Below are 24622 nucleotides of genomic sequence, written 5' to 3'. Positions count from 1 at the left end.
CCCGGGCTGCAGGCGTGTGCGGAGCGGAGCCGTCCCGCGGGCCGCGGCCATACCAACAAAGCCCCCCTCAGCGGCGCCCAATGCTGATTGGCTGAGGGGCCCCGCGCTGGGCGGGCCGGCAGCCGCAATCGAGCCGCTCATTGGCTGTCGCCTCAGCTCGGCCACCTCCGATTGGCGCGGCTCGCTGCCCATCTCCCGCGCCCCCACACGCTCGGCGGCGGCTCCGCTCGGCACGAGCCTGCGGCACCTGCTCCCGCACCTGCTCCCGCATCCCCGGGAGCGGCGGGGGCGCCGTGCGCCTGCGCGGCCGGGGATGCGCCGGGACGAGCGGCCGGGCCCGGCTCCGGCTCCGGTAACCGCCCGCCGCGGGCCGGGCAGCGCCGGGACCGCCGCCGGCAACCACCGGTAACCGCCCGCCGCGGGCCGGGCAGCGCCGGGACCGCCGCCGGCAAGCGGCCGCCGTGGGAGGAGCGGCGTCGCGGTGCTTGGTAACCAGGCCGGGAGGAGCGGTGGCCCCGCCGCGCCGGCGGGAGGTGCGTGTGGATGCCGTGTGGGGATGGGAGCGGGTGGTGGCTGCCCCGCTCCGGCTCGCTCTCCTCGGTCCCGGGGGTGCCGTGGGAGCTGGGTGACGGCGGCGCAGGGGAGGGTGCGGGCCCTCAGCCGCCTGCCCGGGGCGGGCGGGAGAAGAGCGGCGTCGCGGCCTTCGCTCTCCCTCCGAGGTATCCCAAAAAGCAGGTTTGTGTCGGGTGCTGACAGAACACCGCACGGCCGCCTGACCCGAAGGTCTGGTGGTTTTTTTTTTTCTTTTTTTTTCCTTTTTTTTTTTTTTTTTTTTAATTGGGAAATAAGGTCTTGTTGAAGGTTTTAGTCGAGCTCGCTGTAGCAGCAGAATATCTGGAGGCACCTGCGGGGGTGCAGCGTTGCTGAACTTCACACTCGGCATCCATTCCAGCGCAGGGTGCTTAGCATCTCGGGTAAAGGAAGGGAGGTACAGTTTTCACAGCCAATAAGGGAAAAAAATTCAAGTGGTGCGGGCATTCTTGCATGCGTTTCATGAAGCGGTTACAGCTGAATGTTGTCTTATGTCAGGTTGATGCCAGTGTAGCAGAATGGGGGAGGAATAAAGCAGCTCGTGGTTACGGATGGAAGAAGGGGTGTGTGAAAAAATCCTCCACTTTTCATGGCCCTGGATGTAATTGGTATTTGGACCTATGAAAAGCCTGTGTGTTGATGCTGGATGTAGGAGCTTTGGACTTCAGAGTGAGAGATTCCCTTTCTGCTTGAGACTCCAGAACTCTGAGAGTTACGTGGAAAAGGCATGACCGTTTTCAAAGTCCAGAAAAAAGTTAGTAATCTAAAAGATCCTGGCCTTTGCAGCAGATGGAATAGTGATGCTGCTAACTTAACGGCATGTACACAGTACGCAAAAGACCATGGCACAGAGGTACAAAGGTGGATGCATTTGCACCATGCATCCCAAATCCATTCAGGTGGGGAGGGACACCAGGAGGTCTCTCCTGACCTGCTGTTCACAACAGGTGCAGTCCTGAGGCTGGTCCAGCTTGCTTAGAGATTTTTTTTCTGGGCTGTCTTGGAAAACCCCAAGGACTGAGACTAAACAGCCTGTACCGCTGCTTACCTGTCCTCGTGGGGAAAAACATTCCAATATCCAGTCAGAATATGTTTTCAGCTTATGGTGTTGTCTTTTATAAACACTAGTCTGTGTCTCAGAAAAAGCAGCTTGTTACTTTAGGTGCAATATTCTGCTGGTGTTGCAGCACTGTTGGTGGTCCCTAGAGCATGCTTTGCAATAATACTGCTGGCTTAAATGTGCTGCTGATGTGTGGCTGTGCTGTGGTTGCCCATGGCAGAAAGTGACGAAGGCTATGGAAAATGCATGTTTAAAATTACAGGTCTGAACTTAGATACATTGACAAGACTGCTGGTAAATATGTTTGGTGTTTTGTGAGAGCCATAGACCTTTCCAGTTTGCTTTGTTTTGCTAAGGAAATTCTAACAGGGAGAATCCTTTTGCCTTATTTTCACTGCCACCTTGAAAATAGAGTAAGAAAAATTTCTCATAGTCCTCCTGTGTTAATTAGGAAAGTTCAGTAGGTTTTAAAGATAATTAAATGTGTAGTGTGAAGTTCTGAGACCAGAAACTCATTGGCTTAGTTGAAAGATGTATTTTATATTCTAGGACTGTAGTGTGGCAGAGTTCACAAAAGTGAAAGATGCCATGGGCTGGTTAAAACCATCTTTGCCTGGCAGTTGAATGATAGCTGTAATTGGTCTTGATAACATATTTCAGCACTTCTGGGGTTATTTTAAAAGTATATCAAAAGGTCAAAGGTTAAAATGCACCTCTTCTTGAATTAAGAAGTAAGAGATGTAATTGAAAGCTGAAAGAAATTAGGGAAGTGCTAGGTAGGATCAGGGAATAGTGATAAGATTCAGTGGGAACAAAGTGAAAGCATCAGAAATTCTGGAAGGGAGCTGTTTGGAAAGGTGAGTACTACTGTGTCTTGGATGCCTGTGTTAGTCTGTGTATGGAACAGAAGTGAAAAGTGAAAGCTAACTACAGTAAAATTTTGGCTATGTAAGTGAAAAGCATTTTGGATCATACACAAACACCTGAAATCTACTGGAGGAGAAATTGTACCTCTCGTTTGCTTTAGGAGAAGCAGAGACCATGTGCATGACAAAGTAGCAAAGGTAAGGTATGTGCTAAAAATGCAAGTCTGATACTTGGACACTTCAGCTAGGAGCTAAGGAGTCCCCAAGGTATTGATGTGGAATTGTTTGAGTGCTTGTCCTAATACGATGGTTGAGGAACAAGAAAATGGAGTTGGTAAAACTGATACTGCTCAGACAAAGGTATTCAAAAATACACCCTAAGATTAAATATTCACCTGTGATAAGCTCAGTTACTTTAAATCTTCAGGGCAAGATTATTTTAAGTTCTAGGACTGCTAAGGAGGTCAGTGAATTAACAGTATCTCTAGTTTTGAATTAAAAAAAAAAAGTCTAATACAAAACACTAGTAAAATTTGCAGATAACTATTGAAATGTATTACCTGAAAAAAAGAAGGAGCCACAGACTCACCATCTTTGAGCAAGGTTGTAAGGTCCTGCAAAGAATGGCAGGAATTGTGGATAGTAGTGGGGGAGAAAAAAAAGAGGCTTTTGATTATTTCCTAGTATTGACATAGTAATGGTGTGTGAAACACTTCTTTATGATAATCTGTGTTTTATTAATATTTTGGCTCCAAATATAATCAGTGCAGTTTATATTAAATTAATAGATCTTAAAAGAAATAAAGCCCTGATCCAGTTTGATCTGTATTTGTGTTGCTTGATAAAACTTGCAGGTGTTAAAACATGAATGATGAAATAATTATTGGTGCAGTTACAATGTTTGAATTGCTTACCAAATTTGATAAAGCCAGGAAGAAAGAAAGAAAGAGACTCACACTTTCAATATAAGATGGTATCTATAATTGCTGGGATATTTAGAGTTGTAGTGGTAAACAATTTAATCTCTAAGGAGTGATGATGTAACTGAGAGCGTGGCTGCTCTCTCAGGTGCAAAAGGTATCTCAGCACCTGAGCTTTTAATATAACTAGTACTGGCTACAAGTAATGCAAGGCTTGAAAATGTCTTAAAATGGAAAAATAAATACCAGCATTTACTTAAGCTTGCTGTGAATATAAATTAGTAAGAAGCAAGCGATAAATACCTGTGCAGAGGTGTCTAGAATCTGTCTTCATTCTGTTTACAAATTCAGACAAAATAATTTTTAAAAACCACATATTTTGCAAGACCTTTGAGGAAGCTTGCATAGGCATTTTCAATACTGCACTTCCTCAAACCACTGGATACTCTAACATAAAATTGGATTTGTATATCTTCTAGATGTGAAGCAAAAAATACTGGGCAATGATAATTTTACAGCAGATTAGATTGAGAGCCTGTGGCAATTTTCTGCTATTGACATATTCATACTTACACAGATTAAAGATTTTCAGGTTTCCCTGAAATTAGGAAAGTATTTGTGTTTAAACTCTTGCTCTACCTGACTTAAGCTTGCAAATTACTGGATACTAGTTTCAGAGAAGATTTTCTGTTTAAAATTATCTTACACTTTCTTTTGGCACTTAGAGCTGGAGCCACTATACACTCTGCACTTACCTAAATGTAGTCACTGGTAGTAGGGGCAAATACAAATGTAATTCTGGCACTGGATAATAATACATTCTAAATCTATCATTTAATTTTTCCTAAGGAAAAGGATGTTACTTATTGCTGCATTGTAAAGACTGATTCAATTTAATTACTTGTTTAGATTGTTTATGAATGAGAAAAATAAAAGCAGTCTTGATTAGTTCTTAAAAAGCATACATATTGCAGTCAGATTCTTGCTAGATTTGGCAAGGTAGAGGAACAGGCTACAGGCACTTCCATAGGGAAAACAGGAGGGAAAAGAGAGTCTGAGTCAGGACTCAGAAATAAAAAAAGAAAAAAGCAAATTAAGGTAATATTATAGTGACAACATTTTTTGATAGTTATTTCTCATTATTTTAATGGGATTTTTTTCTCTTTTAGATCAAGTCGGGTAAAATTGAAATAATATTGATAATATAGTCGAAATTATGTTTAAATTCTAAAACTTTCAATTCTTCAGATAACTAAGATGCACTTCCAGTGGGACTGGCTGTGGTTGGGTGTCCTGATAATTAGCTCAGTGACTTCAGGAATGGAAAACGAAGAAAATCTGGATGCAGATGTTGAAGTGGAGAATTTTGACAAGCAGTCCCAAGAAGCTGATGTTGACAGAGATAAATCTTCTCTAGAGGTAAGATTACAGAAGTCTTTAGCTCAAGCTGGTTAAATACAAGACACATAGTTATAACTAGAGCAAGTTAATCTGCATTTGGCAACTGTGTGGGTGTCAATATGGCAGTCTGAGTTTTTTGCTTGCTATATGTTTTATGCTATACAAGGCAAACTTAATGAATGAATCTCTTACATCCAAGTGTAAAATTTCCTGCCTCTGGTCAATAGTCATGAAAAAGGTTTTCCTTCAATCTAGATACAGAGCCTTTTGTTGCAAGTCCTAACATGCCACTTCTAAAGAAGTAAATAGAAAGCACCTTGGTCTCACTGAGACTTTGACTTTTGACCAGCATCTTGACTTCATCAGTCACAGCTGCCTCTTGACACTGTGTTTATTACCAGAAAATCTGTATGCTATTCTTCAAAATAGATGCAGGCAATAGATGGGAAAACAGAAGAATGGAAAACATATAAAGAAAGAAACAGGGAGGAAGCAGATTTGGTGCAGGTTCAGAATAAGTTTTGGGGGTTTTGTTTCACAGAGGATGTAACAAAGCTTTAGTTATGAGCTTTGACTAGAGGAAGCAACTTTTAAAATTCAGAGATACAAAACTGCTCACTGTTGGAGGGATGCACACAAACTATTGAAATGTGGGTGGGGGAGAAGTGGTTTTATGCTGCTAGGTATTTCTAATGAACAATATCTGTTGGTCTGCCTGGGTGGATTACTCCTGGAGATAGGAGAGTATATTTCAGTTGTAATTTATGTTGAGATGTGTATCTGTATATATCTCTTAGGTTGTGTACCAGACTCCAAAGCCAACTGGGGAAGTGTATTTTACAGAAACCTTTGATGAAGGATTATCGAGGTAAGCTTATATCTTAAAATTATAAACTTTTACTTTCAGCAGTTTAACTTACAGTGGCAGGACTCATTTTGTATTCATTTTTCTGCTACTGTCTTTATAAAAATTATTTTTATGGGGATTAGAATTGGGAAGACTATTAATGCTTGCTCCTAATACATCATGATGTTAAGTTGGACACAACATTTCAGATATATTACTTTTCTGTGTGTGTTTTAAGGAAGCTTTTAATAAACTCTGGATTTGTGGACATTAAGGAAAATAATATGAAGATTTAGCCAGTTGGGTTTAACTAGCTGAGAGGTGAAGTGCCATTTCATTTCAGCAGCAAACTCTTTCTTTTCACGTGATCTTAGGTATGTGTCAGTTCTAAATGTTAAGTGCAAAAGCAGCACCTGTGATGACAGAAAAAATATTGGGTAGAAGAGGTGATAATGGTTGTTAAAAAAACAAACAAACCCCTGAAAACCTTGATTAACAGATGCAAAGATTTAACTGGGGTACTTGAATGATGTAATTCATCCAAGCTTCTAGCTTTTTTGAGAACTGTTTGAAGATTAGTTTGTCTTCGTATTAAATCTAATGTTCAAAGTTTTAGCTACAATGCTTGGTATTTTTTGGTCTAGCTTTGCATAATTTACATAAGACTAAGGAGTATGGAAGAAAGTTGTATGAGAAAGGCAGCATGCTGCTTACTTTCTTCCCTGAAGTGTGGAAAAGAATATATATAAATTGATAGGTAAGAATAGAGTAGCTTTTTTGAGAATGGCCCTTGAAAATTTTTCACATGACTTGTAGAGATGTTTTATGTCCTCACTGGTCTCTGTCCTGGTAGGCTGAGGATCTAGTTTGGTATTTATACTGTGAAGCTTTTCCAGCATCTCTGTTAACAGTGAACAAATGTGACTGCAATTCAAGCAGAGAAGAGAAAGCATTCATCCCTGAATCACTCCATGCAGAGGACAGTTCAGACTGAATGAAAACTGTTCTTTCCAGAATAAATCATTAAGAATGTATTTTTGTGGTTGATACAGTAACGACTTCAGCAATGCTGTTGGTTTAAGATATTGCTGTGCATGGCTCCAGATAGAACTGCTGTATGTCCAGATGAGGGTGGACTGCCCTTTTTTTTCTTTCCAGAGGAACACTTTGTGTGGAGACTGTGCATATCTTGTGATACCTCTAATGAGATAGCCAAGTTTGTCTTCCTCATAGAATCAAGGAGTTCTGGAGCGTGTTTTCCCTGTTGGATCTCCTGTGTGCAGTACAGTTGGCATCTTGCATTTGTCACTTAGTTTTTTTTTTTGTCCTTTGCTATGCATATGTACTCTTTCTATCAGATAAAGTTAAGACTCCTGTGGCGGATTTCTTTTTCTTTTTTATTGAAAGGTATTATTTCCTCTATTGAAGGTATTATACTTGAACCTTGCTATTTTCTGTGCATTTTTTACATTAAATGCATATTCTGCCAAACTGAAGTTGTATATAAAACTGAAGTTTATTCAGAATTAAATAATTCAGAAATTTAATTACTTTAGACTTTTAATTGTCTATCCATTTACATTTTTAGGAAGTATTTTGAAATGCTGTATTAGATTACTCTCCTTTAATTTTTCTTTGCATGTTCTTAGAGCTACATGCAGTTCCATGATGCTGACTCAAAATCAGTATTGCAGGTTCACAACCTAGAAGCAAAAACTTTTTTTTCCTTTGTTTGCTAAATAATACAGCTTTGCCTAGATAAATCAATGACCAGTACAATTTTTTTTTTAGGTGGGTGTTGTCTGTAACTCTGAAAGATGACATGGATGATAACGTTGCTAAATATGATGGTAAGTAGCTGTAATGTTTATCTCCACTATGTAGTTTGTGATGTTCTGTTGCTTTTTGAGAAATAACTACCATTTCTTTGAGAAATAATGCAGAATTTGTCTTGGAATGTCTAGATGGCATAGGTCAAAAATGTTAGTTTGTATAATGACTGTTATCCTGAAACTGAAATGTGAAATGTTGCTCATTGGGTTATTTCGTGTGAAGATTACTTTTTTTTTCATTCCAACAATGTATTGCCATGGATCATACCAGAATACCCTTTGGAGACTGAATATTTAATACTGTTGGTTTATGAGTATTGTTTCTTTAGAACTGTCTTCTCTGAAATCCTCTGATTTCAGAGACATATGTACCACTTCAATTTCAGTTGTTAAACAGTTTTCTAAAGCATTGTGTTCCATTCTACTGATTCATGGATTGGTCTCTTGGTATAGCCTCTGAAATAAGAAAGTTAAAACTGCCTTTTTTTTTTTTTTTAATACTTTTTCAGATTGCCTGTGCTTGAATGTAGGGCTCTTCAATGGTTCTTGTACCGTTTAGTCTTAGAGTGGCCAAAAACAAATTTGGAAAGCAGTAATGAAACTTGCACTGATGGTTTAATCATTGCAGTTTGCACTTGGGATTTCCTAGTCTAGAATTGGCTGCTTAAAATTTTGGCAGATGTGTGATCTGCGGCAATAATTTTATAACCTGAGTTTTATTTCATTCAAGAGGGAGTGAGGAGAAGAGAACAAGTTTCTACTGCAACAGAGAAGTATTTGCTACTGTTCTTATGTCAAGTGAAATCTATTATATTAATAGAAAGTGGTAAGCAAGCATAACTTGCAGAACAGAGTAGAACTGATGATTCTAAATTTAGTGGTTACCAAAAATAATTGGTAAAATTAAGAAGTTGCCGAGGAGATACCTGCACAGATGAGATGCTTCTGAGAAATGAGGTCTCCCTGATTGCTTGGCTTCATATTAAATAAAAAATTGTCTTTAATGTCAGAACAGTCTTATTTACTTGAAGTCAGAAAATTCAACATTTGATAAAGTCTGTGATAAAGATACATTTTTGAACCACTTTCTGATTCTTTTTTCCAGTCTTATTTTTTTGCCTTGCATTATTGTTTGGCCTTAGTTTCCAGGAAGGAACACTATTGAAGAGGATAGAATTCTCCTCCTTCCTGTCTATGAGGCTAGAAGAAACTAGGAATTTGTTACTGACTTGCATATCTGCCCTTCCTTAACAACTTTTACTAATCACACTTCAGATGAGTAAAAGTAAATCACTGTTCATTTGCACATCACAATTTATGAATCTTCTCTAAATTACATGCTGAGGAATTCCTGATGTTTTCTTCTTTTTTACATTGACACAGTCATTCTTCAAAATTACAGTGGATTGTAAAAGTAGGGTGTTTTGTGCTGTGTTCTTTCCTGGGAAAAAACCCCCACAATGAATCTTGTCCTGTTCATCTCTGAGAAAATGTAACTACTGTTTTAGAAGAAATCTTGTTCTTTGGATATTGGGCACGTGTGTATTTATCCCAAACTTGGAGAATGTATAAATATGGAATCTTCTGTTTTTAAAGCTGTAAGCTTGTTTTGGACCAAATCTGATAATTCTTGGAAAGACTTTGGGGAGGAGGAGGGAACTTCATCTACCCTGTGATTAGATTTGAATCAAGAGATTTTAATTTTATGTAAGCAGAAAAAAGTAATTAAGCAGGTCTTTAGCTTTACACAGTGCTTTGTGACTAATGTTTTTTATGTGATGATGGTAGAAGTAAATTTAAAATCTGGAGAAATATTTTGTTCCTCTAGCCATTGGAGGACACCACGACCTAAAGATACAGATCTACAGTAATAAAGTTTACTTATAGATTTTTTACATTTGAGAACAACAAGAAATAACATCTTTGACATCAGGTGCCAACACTTCTGTCTTACTTTGGCAGCTAGGCTTTATTTGTTGCTAACTCTTTGCTTTTAACAAGGCTGTGATTTCTTTATTCAGACTGCATTTTTTCAAAGACTCTGTGTGTGTTTTTTAGGAAGATGGGAAGTAGAAGAGCTGAAGGAAAATGCAATGCCTGGAGACAAAGGATTAGTGTTAAAATCAGTGGCAAAGTATCATGCAATATCAGCAATGCTAGCAAAAGCATTTGTTTTTGATGATAAACCTTTGATTGTTCAGTAAGTAATCCTTCAGATTTTTTACTTGATGTTTATTAGTAAGTTAAAACATTTTGCTTACATAGAAGTGTTTTGACAGTAGGTACTAATATGCAGTCTTAATATATTCATAACGAGAAGTGCAGATTAGCAGTTTATTCATATTTTTCTGATACTTTTCTGATAGAATGTTTTTGTCACTTTCTCTTTGTCCAGATACGAAGTGAATTTTCAAAAAGGCATTGACTGTGGTGGTGCATATATTAAACTTCTCTCCAGCAGCAATGACTTGAATCTGGTATGTCCTCTTGCTTAATATTTGCTATCAGTTGTTCATTTGAGGAACAGTATGGTTCTTCATGGATGGTGTCTGATATCCAGGATGGATGACTCTTGTGTACATTTAGTGTGACTTTCTGCTTTAATAGAAGCCATAGCATCTTAACTCATAATTTGTTAAACAATTTTACTGATCAGCACATGCATATTACTGTGTATTCCAAAGACAGAAAACATAGATAGTTAAAAGACACTGACATAGTTGTGTAATGCAGCATACTCTGAAGAATAACTGTATCTGGTATTTTCAGGGTTGTTTGTTACTGTTACTTAATGCGGAGAGAAAAATATACTTATAAAATACTGGATATTAATATCCTGGGGTTTATCTTTATTGGAAAATAAAATTGTTATGAAGAAGAGTAAGCAGTTGCCTTCCACCTTTTAGTGTAATGTTTGTAGAGGGAGAGAAATACTTGGCTGTTTTGATTTGTTACAGGCATTCCTATTTAACATAAGGATAAAGTCTAAATATATAAAGGTATTAATCTTTCTTAAAGAGACTTGAGAGTTAGTCCATTCCCTGAAAACAGAGAGCACCCAGCTACTCCAGAGGACTGTTGAATTCCTTTAATAATTTACCCTACCACTTTTCATTTACCTTTTAGAAATAGGTAACTATGCTTTATGCCAAGAAAAAGAAGTACCAAAAGTGACATAATAAAATGTCCAGTATAACACATGCTCAGCTTTCTTGCTTCTACAGGAATACTTTTTTGACAAAACACCTTACACTATTATGTTTGGACCAGATAAATGTGGAGAAGATTACAAACTGCACTTTATCTTCAGACATAAGAATCCTAAAACTGGAGAATATGATGAAAAACATGCTGAACGTCCTGATGTAGACCTAAAAAAATTCTATTTGGACAAGAAGACACATCTGTATACTCTTGGTATTGTTAAATTCTTAAAAATGGAATTCCAATTCTTATTTGGAAAGGAGAGATGAAAAATGTATTTTTTTTCTGCAGAAGCTTTGTAATTGAGTCTTTGTTTGTAATAGCTTGTTCTGAGTGGTGGTTGCTTAATGATTTGGGTTAAATGGCGTAATGACAGGGCTTAACTGCAGGACATAAAGTAGCTTTCAGATGCTATAGCTTAATATTCAGTTACAGAAAAAACTTATCAGCCCTGACTAGCCTTTATAATAAATGCCTTCAGTAATTATTGTAATAAAACTATTTTTACTGAGAAAGATATTAAAATGTACAACTTCCCAGTATTCTGGGGAGGTGTCAGAGTTCAAGCGAATTCAGTTAAATCTGTAGCATGCCACACACCACTCTTTTGCACATGTTAAGAGTTCTCACCAACACCTGCATCTGAAGCAGTGTGCACAAGCAGGCCAACACAGACTCTGAAGTGAATGAGTATGGACTGATTTTAATTCATATAACAACTCTTCTTGTGCTATTGAACTGTTCAGAGAAATAAAAGTTACTTTTTATCCCCTTTTTCTAACTTCTGAGGAAGAATAGCAGTCAAAGAATGGGCTAATCTATGGCATGCTGCAAATCCAGCCAAATTGACTGTACTTATGAACTTCACTGAATAGTAACAGAAGGCATGTTCAAGTGTTGTGCCATGGGAAAATCTAGTGGTTTCTAAAATAGATTGCTGTAGTATGCCACAGCAAACTTACACTTTTAGATAATAACTCCTAGTTCCTAATAATTTTGGGGATCTCATAATAAAGGAATGCATGCATTCCTGTATTTGGATTGTTTGTTAGAAATTATGAATCAAGGTACTTAAACTTGAATTTATTCTGTTTGTTCTGCATTTATTCTGTTACAGTTGTTCAAACAGACTCCATAGGGCTATGTGATTCCAGTGCATTTATGTGACTGATAACAGAAGTTTAAAAATTAGTTGTGTTTTATCTAAAGGCAAAATGGGGGTTTCATTCTTGCATTTATGGATATTTTAATGCTGTTGAAAACTTCAGGCTGGAAGGCCATCATTAGATATTGTCAAACTGTTACAAGACTATTACTGTGATTTTCTTAACCTGTTTTTAGAAAACTGGCATAAAAGTGTAATAGTAATTACTTTTACTTAGTAATCTTCATTATGTTAAATGGACAGTTGAACCTGCTGTTTAACCAGTGAGCACATTTATAAGTGCTAATTAGAAATAGGTCTGGATGCATCTGGATACTGAGACTAACACTGTTCAGTGTTAGACTTCACTTGGCTTCTCAGTTACTCACACTTGCTAACATCCAGGAAATTCTCTTCAAATGTTTAAGCATATGCAGTGTGGCTGCTAGAGGTTAGAACCTGATAGAAAATGCTGCTTTGATCCTTCTGCTGTGTTACTGCTACAGTTCTTGTGTTCCCATGCCTTCAAGTGTGAGATTGTAATTTAGTAGCAGAGATGCCCTTTGGGATAGAGATTCTTTTTGCGCTGTCTGTGCTTTTGAAGTAAAACCACAGAATTTTGGCCATGGCAGGTTTTTGAAAAATCTCTTGGGATGTGTTTGGATGTGTTTCAGCAATTGAATTTTCTTCAGGTTTAATCTTTGGGGACCTGATGCTGGCCATACATTCCCTCAAGGGCAATGTTTTGTGTCCAGATCCAGTGCCTGAGTGAGGAGTGTGTCTCCTGTGCTAGTGAGGATCCTGTTTGCTGTTATTTGATTAAGTCTGTGCTTATTCTATAGTTTTGGTTAAATATATCTGTAAAATTGAATGGCTCCCTTATTTATTCAATATAAATTTCTTCAATTTAGTGCTAAAACCAGATGACACATTTGAAATATTAATCGACCAAACAGTTGTCAGTAAAGGAAGTCTACTTGAGAATATGATTCCTCCAGTAAATCCTTCCAAAGAAATAGATGATCCTACTGATAAGAAGCCTGATGATTGGGATGAGAGACCAAAAATACCTGATCCAAATGCTGTCAAACCAGATGACTGGTAAGGAGAGTATTTTCATTTTTACAATGTGTTTTACATACAGGTTATTTACTTGAAAGATTTGACTGGTTTTATTTTGTGGTTTACTAATGACAGTTGGAATACATTTTACTAAAAGCACTGCAGTTTGAAAATATATTTGAGGTGGGCGTAAGGAGACAAATGAAATTGTTATTTGCTGATTTTGTGCCCTGCATGGCTGCAAGTAGTAACTAAGGTTGCTACACATGGATAAGTTTTTTCTACCATATAGTCCTAATGTACAATGAATTTCTACTTCTGTGTGAACTACTGTTCTTATGGCAACACACCTGCCATTTGATACCAGCAATTTGTGGACTAAATAGCACTATAAAACAATGTAAATATAATCCAGTTATATATAGGCAGATAATTATATGTGTCGTGCTCATGATCAGTGAATCTCATTCTGTTGTGTTTTTGAAAATCATCCCTTTCATGCCAGTTGTAGTCCTCTGAAATGAACGTTGGTCCAAACACTGGTCCAAAGTCAGGCTACTGTATTTTCTAACATAAGTGTGTAATTAAAGGGATGAAGATGAACCTGCCAAAATAGAAGATCCTGATGCTGTTAAGCCTGAGGGGTGGCTTGATGGTGAACCACAGTATGTTCCAGACCCTAATGCAAAAAAACCAAAGGACTGGTAAGTGCAGATTGGTAATGTGTTTTGTAGATCAGACTGTTCTGTGTGGCAGATTACTAGTTGTGGAAGTCAGTCCATATCTCATTGTCTTTCGAGGTAGTAAGTTGGAATGTGTAAGGTATGGCCAAATATTTGTTGGTGTGGGGGACTGCTTTTATAAAAATATGAACTTGTCTTTGCCTTTTGTTTTCTGAAGATATATAAGTAAAAACAGAATATGAAGGTTCCCTTTGAAATAATTTGCTACAGTTTAAGTTGATAACTTGAAATCTCAAACGGATCTCTGTGCATTCTGGGTAGAAGTCTTTCAAGCTGTCTGCAGAGGCAGGAACGTAATTGAAGTCAGCCATACTGTGGTAGTTATGAACATGTGACCTTTAAGTAAAAGGTGTAGCACTCCTTAAAAAAAGTGTTTATACTGTTGGTCAAGTTCTGTGAGCTGGTCAGGGTTCTGAGGTTGTTACAACAATACACCCTAACTTCAGACTGCCAGTGTTTGACACTTGGCTGATCTTGAAGCAGTTGTTTGTAATTTTTCTTTTTTTCTCTCTAGGGATGAAGAAATGGATGGGGAGTGGGAAGCCCCTCAGATCCCTAATGCAAAATGTGAGACTGCACCAGGTTGTGGAGAGTGGGTGCGTCCCATGAAGAATAATCCAAAGTATAAAGGAAAATGGAGAGCACCTATGATAGATAATCCTAACTATCAGGTAATAGCCAAATTGTTGGTCATGGCTAAAAGATATAACGTTCAGCAGAGCAAGCAAGTCAAAGCAGTATATTTACTTAGGCTTTTTTGCAGTATACTTATATTTTAGAATGAGTCTGAATACCCTCCCTAATTGGAGATCTTTTTGCTTTTAATTTGCCTTTTTTTTTTGTTGAAGTATACTGGGAAACAGTATACCAGAAATGTTTCTGGTATTAAAACAGCTTACTTGTTTAAAGTTGCCTTTTGTACAATTTTCATTGGTACCATTTATTTAATATGGTCTTCAGAATTGTATTCTGAATTACATTAGGATTTTAAATATGAGTCTTTTGAATTAAGTCTTTTTAAAATACTGAAAGGCTTCTTTTGTTAATAAGGAGAATGCCTGACTAGTTCAATTTTACAGGAAGCATCAATTTTGGGGAATTTAATTCCCCTCCAAATATAAGAGGTGGATATTAAAGAGAGTTACTTTGTATTAGTTACGAGAGTACTTCAGTCTGATGTCTTGGACGGTAAGATTCTAAGCAGGTTTGTAAACAAAATTGGGCTCTAATTTGCGCAGGTATCATAAGGCTGAATTTTCCTTCCCTAAAATTTTCTCTTAACACTTTTGGTAAGAGTCAGTTATCACTGTAACCTCTACAGTAAAAAAGAAAATAATTACTTAGGAGGTCTGCCCTAAACCATAAAATTGAGACCATCTGCCAAAATCCTACAGGCTATTTCCAGTTCTGTTTTAGATAGGTTAAACTCTACAGCTTGTCTTCTAAATTATTTTGTCTTGTCTTCTTATTATTTTGATATCTCTTTCAGAAATAGTTCTTTTGGTGAGCTTTAGGTAATGTGATTACGTTTGTTTCCACTAACAGGGAATCTGGAGCCCTCGGAAAATACCAAACCCAGACTATTTTGAAGATCTTCACCCATTCAAGATGACTGCTGTCAGTGCTATTGGTTTAGAACTGTGGTCAATGACATCTGATATCTACTTTGATAACTTCATCATATGTTCAGAAAAAGAAGTAGCAGATCGCTGGGCAGCAGATAGCTGGGGCTTGAAGAAATTAGTAGCAAGTGCTAATGAGGTATAAACTTTACTATGTTCTTCATAGTAGAAAGTAGTAAGGAAGCTGTGCTGTTGGAAGAATTTTCTGTCCATGCTGACAGAGTATTAATTTGTCTGCAATTAATAATTTTGCTGAGTAACTGATAGGTTTTCTGTCTTGTAGTTTGGCTTTTCACCTTTCCCAGCTGAATATTTTCTTGAGGTTAAAAGGGTACTGCATTTTACTTCAAAACCTAATAAGAAATTGACTTCCTGTGAATCCTTCTGCTGTGTACATTAATATTGCAAATTCAGTACCTGACAGCAAGTGAAAGCATGAAGGCTGAATTGTTTATATTCAAAGACTTCCCCTCCTGCCCCCTATTTTCCCTTATGGTTATATCCATGATATATATTCTTTTGATGCTTCCCTCCCATGAGGAATGAATAGTCTAGTGTTTGTTTCTGTTTAATAATTTTAGGCCTTTGTTTGTTTAGGTGTGCATTTCTATGTGTGCATCCACATTTTGTTTGTGTACTGCACTTTGACAGCCTTCCTCTCTCCTTCCCAATGCTGTGGCATGGCTCTGCCCTGCCATAGGGGATCATAGGCTCTGCCTTCACTCCTGTTTCTGTTCCCTTTGGTTAAATGGCAACAGCAGGCTACTGTTCTGGGGGAGACACAATGGCTTGGTGGCAAATGTGGCCAATTCCTTACAGCTGCTGTTTGTCACAGTCAGCAAGTAGCAGCAGCATATCTGTCCATGCAAGCAGGAAAACTATCTCTTCACACAACCTTGCCCTTTTCTGAAATGTTTGGGTTTATGTCTGAACCTGTATCTGTACCTGTACACACAATGGCAAAAAAATTGCCTTGAGTCCCCTTGTTCACTGTGCCTCTCAAACTTCCTTAGTTCCTGATGTCCCTCTTACAGAGATGCACCAGCACTTGCCTAAGTGTCTCTACTCTGTAAGTCAGTGCTGTACTGGAAGGACAATTTACTCCCTGAATAATTGGCTGTCAAAGGAGAGAAGGTGGCAATGCAAGTGGAGCCAGCATTGCTCCTCAGCCTCTTGATGCTTTCGAAGCTTTCAGCTAAGTACAGTGTGCAGAAAAATAGGGTAGCTGGGAAGGGTGTAAGGTGTGAGGCTGCCAAGACCCCAAATACTACTTTACAAAGTTGAGTTGTGGCTGGTCTGGTGTGTTTGGAGTTCTACATCTGTTCCTCCTTACTCAACACCTGCCACTTATTTGCAGTTTGTAGAGTTGTTACTTCACTAGAATTGAAATGCAATATTGCTTTAGTCATTAAAAAGCAAAGGTAAAGAAGGGGTTTGGACAATATAAATGTATACAGTACACTTCATAAACTTATGTAACTGTAGAGAGGGATATAAATGCAATTCTTTTAATTTTATTTTTTTTTAAATACAGCCTGGTATGTTTAGTCAATTGGTGACTGCTGCAGAAGAACACCCATGGCTCTGGGTTCTTTACATCTTGACTTTAGCTCTCCCTGTTGGTCTAACTGTGTTGTTCTGCTGGCCAGGAAAGGTTAGTGAAATTTACTATATTATTATTTGGTTTTATTCTTAATACTTTATTTGGAAACTCTTGAGCATCTGTGCAACAATGTGCCCTTTTAATATGCCATTGCTATTACTTAGCTTACAGTGCCTGTTTAATTCTTAATTTGAGTTGAAATATAAATAGATTTTTAATTTGTTGTAGAAATCAGATGAATATATTGACTTCAAAAAGCCTGATGTATCTAAGCAAATTACAAAGGGAAAACTAAAAGAAGAGGTAGAGGAGTTTGAAGATGATGAACTAGAAGAGGAAAAAGAAAATGAAGATACTGATGAAGATGGTAAGATGAGTAAGAGTGTGTTGGTTAAAGACATGAATAGAACTAGTTCATGGATTACATTGCCAGTAATTACACCCTATTTTCTTAGACTATGTGAAATGTGCCTTGCTCTGAGCCTTTTTTTGTCATTGGTAACTTCCAGTGAGTGGCATCCCATGGCTAATAGGTCTGAGAAATATAAGTAGAAAGTAAGGCTCTGCTCAGCATTTCTTCACTTTCAAGAAATTAACATGCTTCCAACATATTTATGTTTGTATACAGTGATACATATGTTGTCCCTTCTAAATATTTCATATATTAAACGCATTTTAATTATTCACATAAAAGTACCTGAAGCTTTTAAAGTCACTTTATTCTTTAAAATGTGTCAGAATAGCTTTAAGTCTCTAACATAAATCTGCTTACAGCTCTCTGGGAGGGCTATACTACTCTGCTGGTCACTGATTTGAGTTATTCTTGTTAAAACTTGAAAATACAGTAGGCTTGAACTACTGACATCTGTAGCTTCCTTTATGTTGCTTTTTAGCAACCTATTGCATGCCTGCAGAGGTGTGTTCTGCTGCCCAGGGGAGAAATTAATGACTCCATAGGTTGAGCTGTACTCCGGCATCCAAGGATAAAATCATCCCATGTTACTGTATCAAAGATTACTGGCTACTACTCAGATATAGCTTTGAGGTGCTGTTTGCATTTCCCTGTGTCTATATAATGAATAAAAACCAAAGCACCTAACTTCCAATGCATTATCCTGACTTGGATGAGAAAATTTTTATCTTCAGAACTCTGCAAGATTCTGCCTCTTATTTCACTCTTCCTTGATAAGAACAAAAAAAAGTGACAAGGGACTGGCATGGCTAATTACAGACAGAGCAGACATTCATGTTTTGTTGGGGTTTTTGTCTTGGTACTGACATCACTTTGTATTACTGACTGAAACGTGGTGGGTTTTGTCTGACTTTGCACCATGTTCCATGGGTGTGGATGGCTTCTGTCTGCACTTCTTAAAAGTTCACTCATCATCAGCAGTTCCCATGCCATTACTGACAGAATTGAGTACATATTTGGCACAGTGCTTGCCACACCAAACTTAGTCCATTTGCCTTGCTATTGGAGAGCCTTACCAAGGTACTTGATTATTCTGGTTATGCTATATACATTCTTTAGTTTAAATTGTAGGTACATGATTTCAGTGTTGTATCTTCCTACATTTTCCTTTTGATCTTACTCTACTCGACCTGTTCTTTGCTCCTGAATTACAGACTGTTTTATTCAACCCAGTCTTGATGCAAATTGTGGTTGTACCTAATATGCTGCTGTCGCAAGGCTGCCATTCCTCAGTTCCAATATTCAGTTAATTTATTTAATTACAACACATCTCTTATTAAATAAATACCTTAAAATGTGTGTTTCAATGTTGGAAATAAGGCCCGGGCAATTGCAGAGGAACTGTGATTACACTTTGCTCTCATATGACTTCATTGTTTCTTGCTTTAGGAAGAATTGCTTAGTTTCCCTCAGCTTCCTGCCACCTTTTACACTTGCAGGTTGAAATCTTCCCTTTTTTTCTATTGCTCTTTTTTCTCTTTGTGTCGGAAAGTATTAGAGAATTTGTCTTCTGCCTCCTTTCTCTGATTCTTTTTGCTACAGAGAGAAGAGAAATGGAGGAGACAAAAAGAGAACTTAAAAAGGATAGTACAAAGAAGATGGGAAGGGAGGCTCCTCTTTCAGGTACTGGGAAAGGGAAGCAAAGGGCCAGGACTTGCAAGTGGGTCTATCCTGTTTTCTTCCCTCTGCTTCCTTGTTGATGGTAGAACTTCCAGCTGGTGGATGCCAGCTTCCATCAGGTGCAGATGCAAGTTTCTTCTGAGATTTCTCTCTATGGTATCCGTAGTCATAAATATTTTCTACTAGTATCTTTTGTCTCCTTCTGATTTTTACAGTTCCTTCATAGTCATTACCTCCTCCTTTGTTTTTTTGGGAGTTGAAGGCAATGGGGTTTTGAGCTATGGAATACTGAGTGTCTTAAAATCCACATTGTATCATGGGACCATTTAAAAATAAAGAAAAAGGAAGTGCACAACAGCAAATTTTAGAAACACCTGGTGATTTCTGTAACACCAGCGGCAATGAGTTGCTGGCAGAGTATTTCTTGAAGGGCATTGATTTACTGTTTTATTTTGTTCTATGTTAATTTTTGTGACATTGTCTATTTGTCTGCTTTGTCTCCTTGCTTTCCTTGACCTGTAGAAAGATATTGCAGGAAGTAAAAGGGTGTTGCCACAAAATGGAATTTCAGGGACACAGTCTGAACCTTATTTGTCAAGTTCTACATTTATTTATATGAAAGAGTGCTTAAATTACTAAATGGTTAAATTTAAAATAGTATAGTTTCCCAGTTCTGGTTTCTACAGCTTCTGATATCTGAAGTCTTTTTCTTTGGGGCTTTTTCCCCTCTATTGAAATTCGTACTTACAGGAGGAGCTGGATTTGCATCATTTATCACTTCCAATTTCTTTATTAGAATATGACCAAAGGCTTTGTGAGTTTCTGCCAAGCGCTTCTATTAAGGGCTTGTTTTTAGGACTGAGATCTTCATCTGTGTCTTTCCTAAACAGATTCTTCATTATTTGGTCGTATTTCTCCTTTTGATAATAGAAATAGAGACATAGTGGACATGAACCAGGTATACTGGCATGGCACAATGAACTTCTTAGTTCATAACAATTAGTGAAGCTCTGTTTGGCTCAATTTATAGCTATATTGCAGCCAAAGTTCTTGGGACTTTTAAGTACAAAGATTTGACTTTCTCAATTTGAGACAGAAGTCTCAAATATTTTAAGAAATTAGGTATTTCTAGATTTTCATCACCAAGAATCAGCAGAGTCTGGTCTGATATGTGACTACATTCTTAATTTGTATGGATACTTTTGTTTCAGTCTAATTCAAATGCAACAGTAAGAATTTGATGTGAGTACAGATTTTTGGTACTTGTTTTTGTTTTTTCCTATTTTTTTCACACCTAAGCAGTGCTTATGAGAAGTAGGTGTGACCTGACAGGGACAGAATTGAGCACTACTTCACTGCTGTTTTTAAATAAGCCACAGCCAGACTGCTAATTTGCAAAATGCTGATGAATATCCTTTCTGTGAGATTTAAGATTTGTTTACTCTTGATAGAAAGTATTATAAAGGGTACTGGTATTGCAGTAGTAGTGCAAGCTGGACATGCTTTGAGTGAACTAAGGGGAGTACAGTGCTTTTTTGACTGGTTTCTGCATTGCAAAAATGCACAAGAAGGGTGGAAATAAAAAGCTGCTTATCCGTCAAACAAAACAGTATGTCAGAAGAATTCCCTGCTGAAAAGGGGAAGTGCCCTTAGGATGCAGGTGTCTCCCATGATGGATGACTGATAAGTGCAATATTTTACTTCCCCATCTAACTCAGAATTTTTTCAGTTGTCCTATTTTGGACTCTGCTCTCAAAACTGTCCAATACAATAGCTAGTTTTAAAGTAAAGTAAATCAAGTCCTTTAAGTCAGTAACAAGTCTGAAGACAGACTATTATGAAAAGAGGCAAAGTGGGAGTTGTTAAAATTGGCTCTTAAATCTGGCAGTTATCACTTTCTACTAATTCATGAGAATTCTACTCTGTATCACAGAGATGTTTTTATGGGTTATTCTGAAAAAGCAGTTCGTTCTAGGACTGAAAATGGCTTATTTTCCTTTACTGGTATATCTGGATATGGTGTATTTATAATACAGTTCTGTTTACAAAGTAAAATTAACTTTTTCTGCAGAAGTTGAAGGTGAAGGTGGTGAAGATATTTATGATGATGAAGAAGAAAATGAAGTTCCAGATGAAGAAGAAAATGAAGTTCCAGATGGAAGTCCAGAAGGTGATAGATCAAATAAATCTGATTCAGAAGATAAGGTAAGTTTATTTCTCCTTGCCATTGTCTGACATTGTACTTCTGACTAAGCTCAGTTACCTACAAGTGTTTTTCTTCTGCTGAGCCATAAAACAAATTGTGAGGTAGAAATATGCTTTCCTTTCAATTTGACACCTCAAATGCTCTGCATAAATACAGGTATAGTATAGAAGTGGTTGGGCAGCTCCCTAAACATGACGAATTTTTACAGGAATATAGTTTTTAACAGATTATTAAATGAATTGCAGGTCTTGAAAATTTGGATGCTGCAGCAGATTGGTCAGTTTTCATTGTGCTTTTCAACTGATAGAACATGCTTCCAACTGAAAAGCCTTTTCTCCCAGAAAAGGCCTAGAAAAACCTTAAGTTTTTCAGTTATGTTTTGGGTTTTTTTATTCCAAAATAAGGTGTTAAGCAAAATGACAATACTGTTTTTGAATACAGCATCTGCAGTTTTGTTTTTCTTGTGCAAATTAATCCAGTCAGATATTTTGCAAAATTATTTTCATAAAATATCATTGTATAATGGAATTTGTGCTTTTCTTGTTTGTCAGCTACTCATTATTTCTTCATTTAGAAACTGCTAAGTGTCTGAAACACTTTAGATCCACCCATTGATCATGCTGTGCTTGTCACTCCCTAAATGAGTCACTTTCCAGGTTAAGAGAGTTGTTTAATATAATGTTAACTCCTTTTCATGTAAAACTCTTCTAGGAAACTGTACCTTGCATGAGGTTGCGTTGTTTCAGCACTAAAAGTCTTTGTGAATTACCCCTTAATCTGTACTTTCTCTCATTCCTGTAAGAAGTTTTCTTTTCCTTGTACATTTACCCAGCAATACAGGACCTACTAAGGTTCACATGACTCCTGAAAGTAACAGCAAGCTCTCAATGTGTCTGTGGCACTACACAGTGTCACAGTGAGGCCATGGCTTGCTTTTCTCTGAGTGTTGTGAGTTGTCTGGAGCACATCGTGTACCCCATGTCCTCACTCAGGCTAGGCCACACTCTGTCAGCTGTTCCTTCTAAAGGAGGTGCCTGCCATTAGGTGATGCAGCAAAGTGAGGAAGCAATGCATGATAGGAGAATGGATTTCACATTGGAAAGGCTTTTCCTGAGCCACCGTAAGCCCATTGCTTTTAAATTGGGAACACCACATCTGATTTAAGGACAGTTTGCTCTCTTTGTAGCTCTCCAAGGGGAACAGTTAAAATGTTTTAAATGCATTTTACTTCAGAAGGAGAAATAAAATCAGCAAAAGGTGCTCTTTAAGGAAATTGGTAAATTAATTTAAAAATCTGCTTTTAAACCAGCAAAGACATGGGCAAAAACAAATTTCCGACATCAGTTTAAACATACAGCTCTCTTCTTTCTGAATATAGAAATGGAAAGTCTTCTACCCACTTTATTAATCATTGCCATGGATTAGGACAAATTTGGGAGAAAACCTCCAAAGGGGGCCCCTCGCAATACTGGTTCAGGAAGGATTCCTCAGAGAGAAGTGGAAAGAACGTGTTTATTTAACAGGCAAAGCACCCCCAGCACACAAAATGAACAATACCAGATGACAACACTCCTTCACGGCTCTGAAAAGGATGACAAAGTCAGAAAGTCTCTCCTGGGAGTGGTGGCTCTGCTGTCGCTTCCTCCGGCGCTGGGGATGGCTGCTGCAGCCACAAGGTGCAAACTCTCGGTGCTTCCCAGGTCCCAGTCTGGAGCAGGTTTCAGTGGTTCCAAAAAGGGAAAGGAAAAACAGTCCAGGGAAAAATTTGGACTGCTTAGCTAAACTAACTAACGAGCAGAAGCAAAAAGCAAGAGCAAAGCAGGAGCACAGCAGAAGCAAGAGCAAAGCAAAGAGCAAAAGCCACACCATGTACTGCCCTGTGTCTGTGTCCCACCAGCCATGGGGGAGCAGGCTGATAACAAAAACCAAAACAAAACATTTGCTCTTCAGAGCCAGTCTTGAAGGCACAGAACAGAATATCCAGCATAAACAGAACACACGATTGGAGATACAAGCATCATAACCTCACCCTAGGAAAATTAGTGTGGAAAAAATGTCTCATCACTTAAGTGCTGCATTTAGTGATAAAATGACTGGGGAATTCAGGAAGAAGAGTAATGTAGCATGCCAGTTTGAATAATCAAAATAAGTTTAAAATGTTAATGCTGAATTTATTTTTTTTCCAGAAGAAAGAAGCTGATGAAGGAATGGGAGATCGTCCACTGAAATCAGTGCGCAAAAGAAGAGTACGAAAGGACTGAGTTATTTCCAGCTGGTGTTTGCAGGTCTAGAGACAGTGATGGTAACTTTTGGTGTGCCATTTTAGTGGGCCTGGCAAATTCCTGAGCTTTGATAGGAAAAGGAGGGGCTCATTGCTGTTTAACCTCCTATTTTAATTCTCTGGCCTCTTTAACAATCCCAAACTTCCTCAATTCCCTTTTTTTAAGGATAAATGCTATCTGTGAAGAGTTAGCTGGTATTTCAGATTCAAAATAAAAAGGAAATTACAAGCTGACTAACTGATTTTTAGGTGAAGATTCTTAAGATTTGAAGTTTCTTAGAAATTAGTATTTAGTTGGAGATAAACTTATTCTAAATATTTTTAAATAAATGCATTATAATACTTTTGTAGCTCTAGCACAAAATAAGCTGTTTACAGTTTTCAGCTTAAAGAAGATGGTAGTACAGATGTAGCATCTATAGCAGTTCACATTGCTGTGAGAAAAGGTATTATTTTCTGTGCAGAGCTAAATGCAATAATTGTTTTTGTATGATGATTTTGTGCTAGCAACAATTTTTATTGTAAATTATTTATTTTAGTCGATCTTGTTACATGGATGGTGATCTGTTCACTTTAGGCATTGGTTGCAGTAATTTATTTTCAAGATATATTTTAAAATAGAATACAAGTGGTAATTGTGATTTGTTTTACTTTTGAATGCAGGTATCAAATTTGCAGGTCATATACAGATGATTTTTTCAAACTTTTATAGTTCTCATGTTCCAAACCAGAGTGGTATAACCTGTTTATAGAATACTTGCTAAGTGTATATTGTCACCTAAATATATTTATTAATTCTTGCTTAATATGAAATTTATTAATATAGATAAGAATTTTTGATGGATTAAGTTTTTTACGATGTGAGTCATTTGGGTATTCTCATAGTTTAAATAAACTGCTTATTGTAAAGAAACATTGTTTCATTGAAGTTCAGCTGTATATTAAACAATAAAATTTCACTCACCAGAAACCTCTTGGCAGCTACCTGTAGTAGTAGTAGAATGTGTAAATGCTAGCAAAAGTAGTTATACATTACAAACTAAGTAGAAATACATTAATTCATAAGGAATCTAACAGATTTTCTTGTACCTGTCATAAAATTTGTCTGCTTTAAAAAGAAGTATTTTCACAGCAGATTCCATGGAAGT

At 37.7% G+C, this 24622-nt stretch overlaps 1 protein-coding gene across 3 annotated transcripts; it reads left to right on the top strand.

The window, feature by feature from the left end:
• Positions 1-218: 218 nt before the first annotated feature.
• CLGN (calmegin) lies at positions 219-24387 on the top strand. Of its 3 annotated transcripts, none has more exons than XM_064416549.1 (16): positions 219-533; positions 4686-4856; positions 5636-5706; positions 7477-7535; positions 9576-9717; positions 9913-9994; positions 10742-10934; positions 12777-12966; positions 13518-13631; positions 14185-14341; positions 15216-15431; positions 16827-16946; positions 17124-17262; positions 18910-18990; positions 21059-21192; positions 23380-24387. In XM_064416549.1, the coding sequence occupies exons 2-16, from the start codon at positions 4695-4697 to the stop codon at positions 23452-23454; spliced, it is 1935 nt and encodes a 644-aa protein (XP_064272619.1). In that variant the 5' UTR covers positions 219-533; positions 4686-4694; the 3' UTR covers positions 23455-24387. The 3 variants fall into 3 exon arrangements, with proteins under 3 accessions (XP_064272619.1, XP_064272621.1, XP_064272620.1); XM_064416550.1 differs by lacking the exon at positions 219-533 and adding an exon at positions 716-735; XM_064416551.1 differs by lacking the exon at positions 18910-18990 and having other exon boundaries at positions 220-533.
• The last annotated feature ends 235 nt before the right edge of the window (positions 24388-24622 follow it).

Source organism: Passer domesticus, chromosome 4 (genome assembly GCF_036417665.1).
Source record: "Passer domesticus isolate bPasDom1 chromosome 4, bPasDom1.hap1, whole genome shotgun sequence".
Taxonomy (NCBI): Eukaryota; Metazoa; Chordata; class Aves; order Passeriformes; family Passeridae; genus Passer; species Passer domesticus.
The sequence above is the reverse complement of the archived record's forward strand: the minus strand, read 5'-3'. Positions and strand labels throughout refer to the sequence as shown.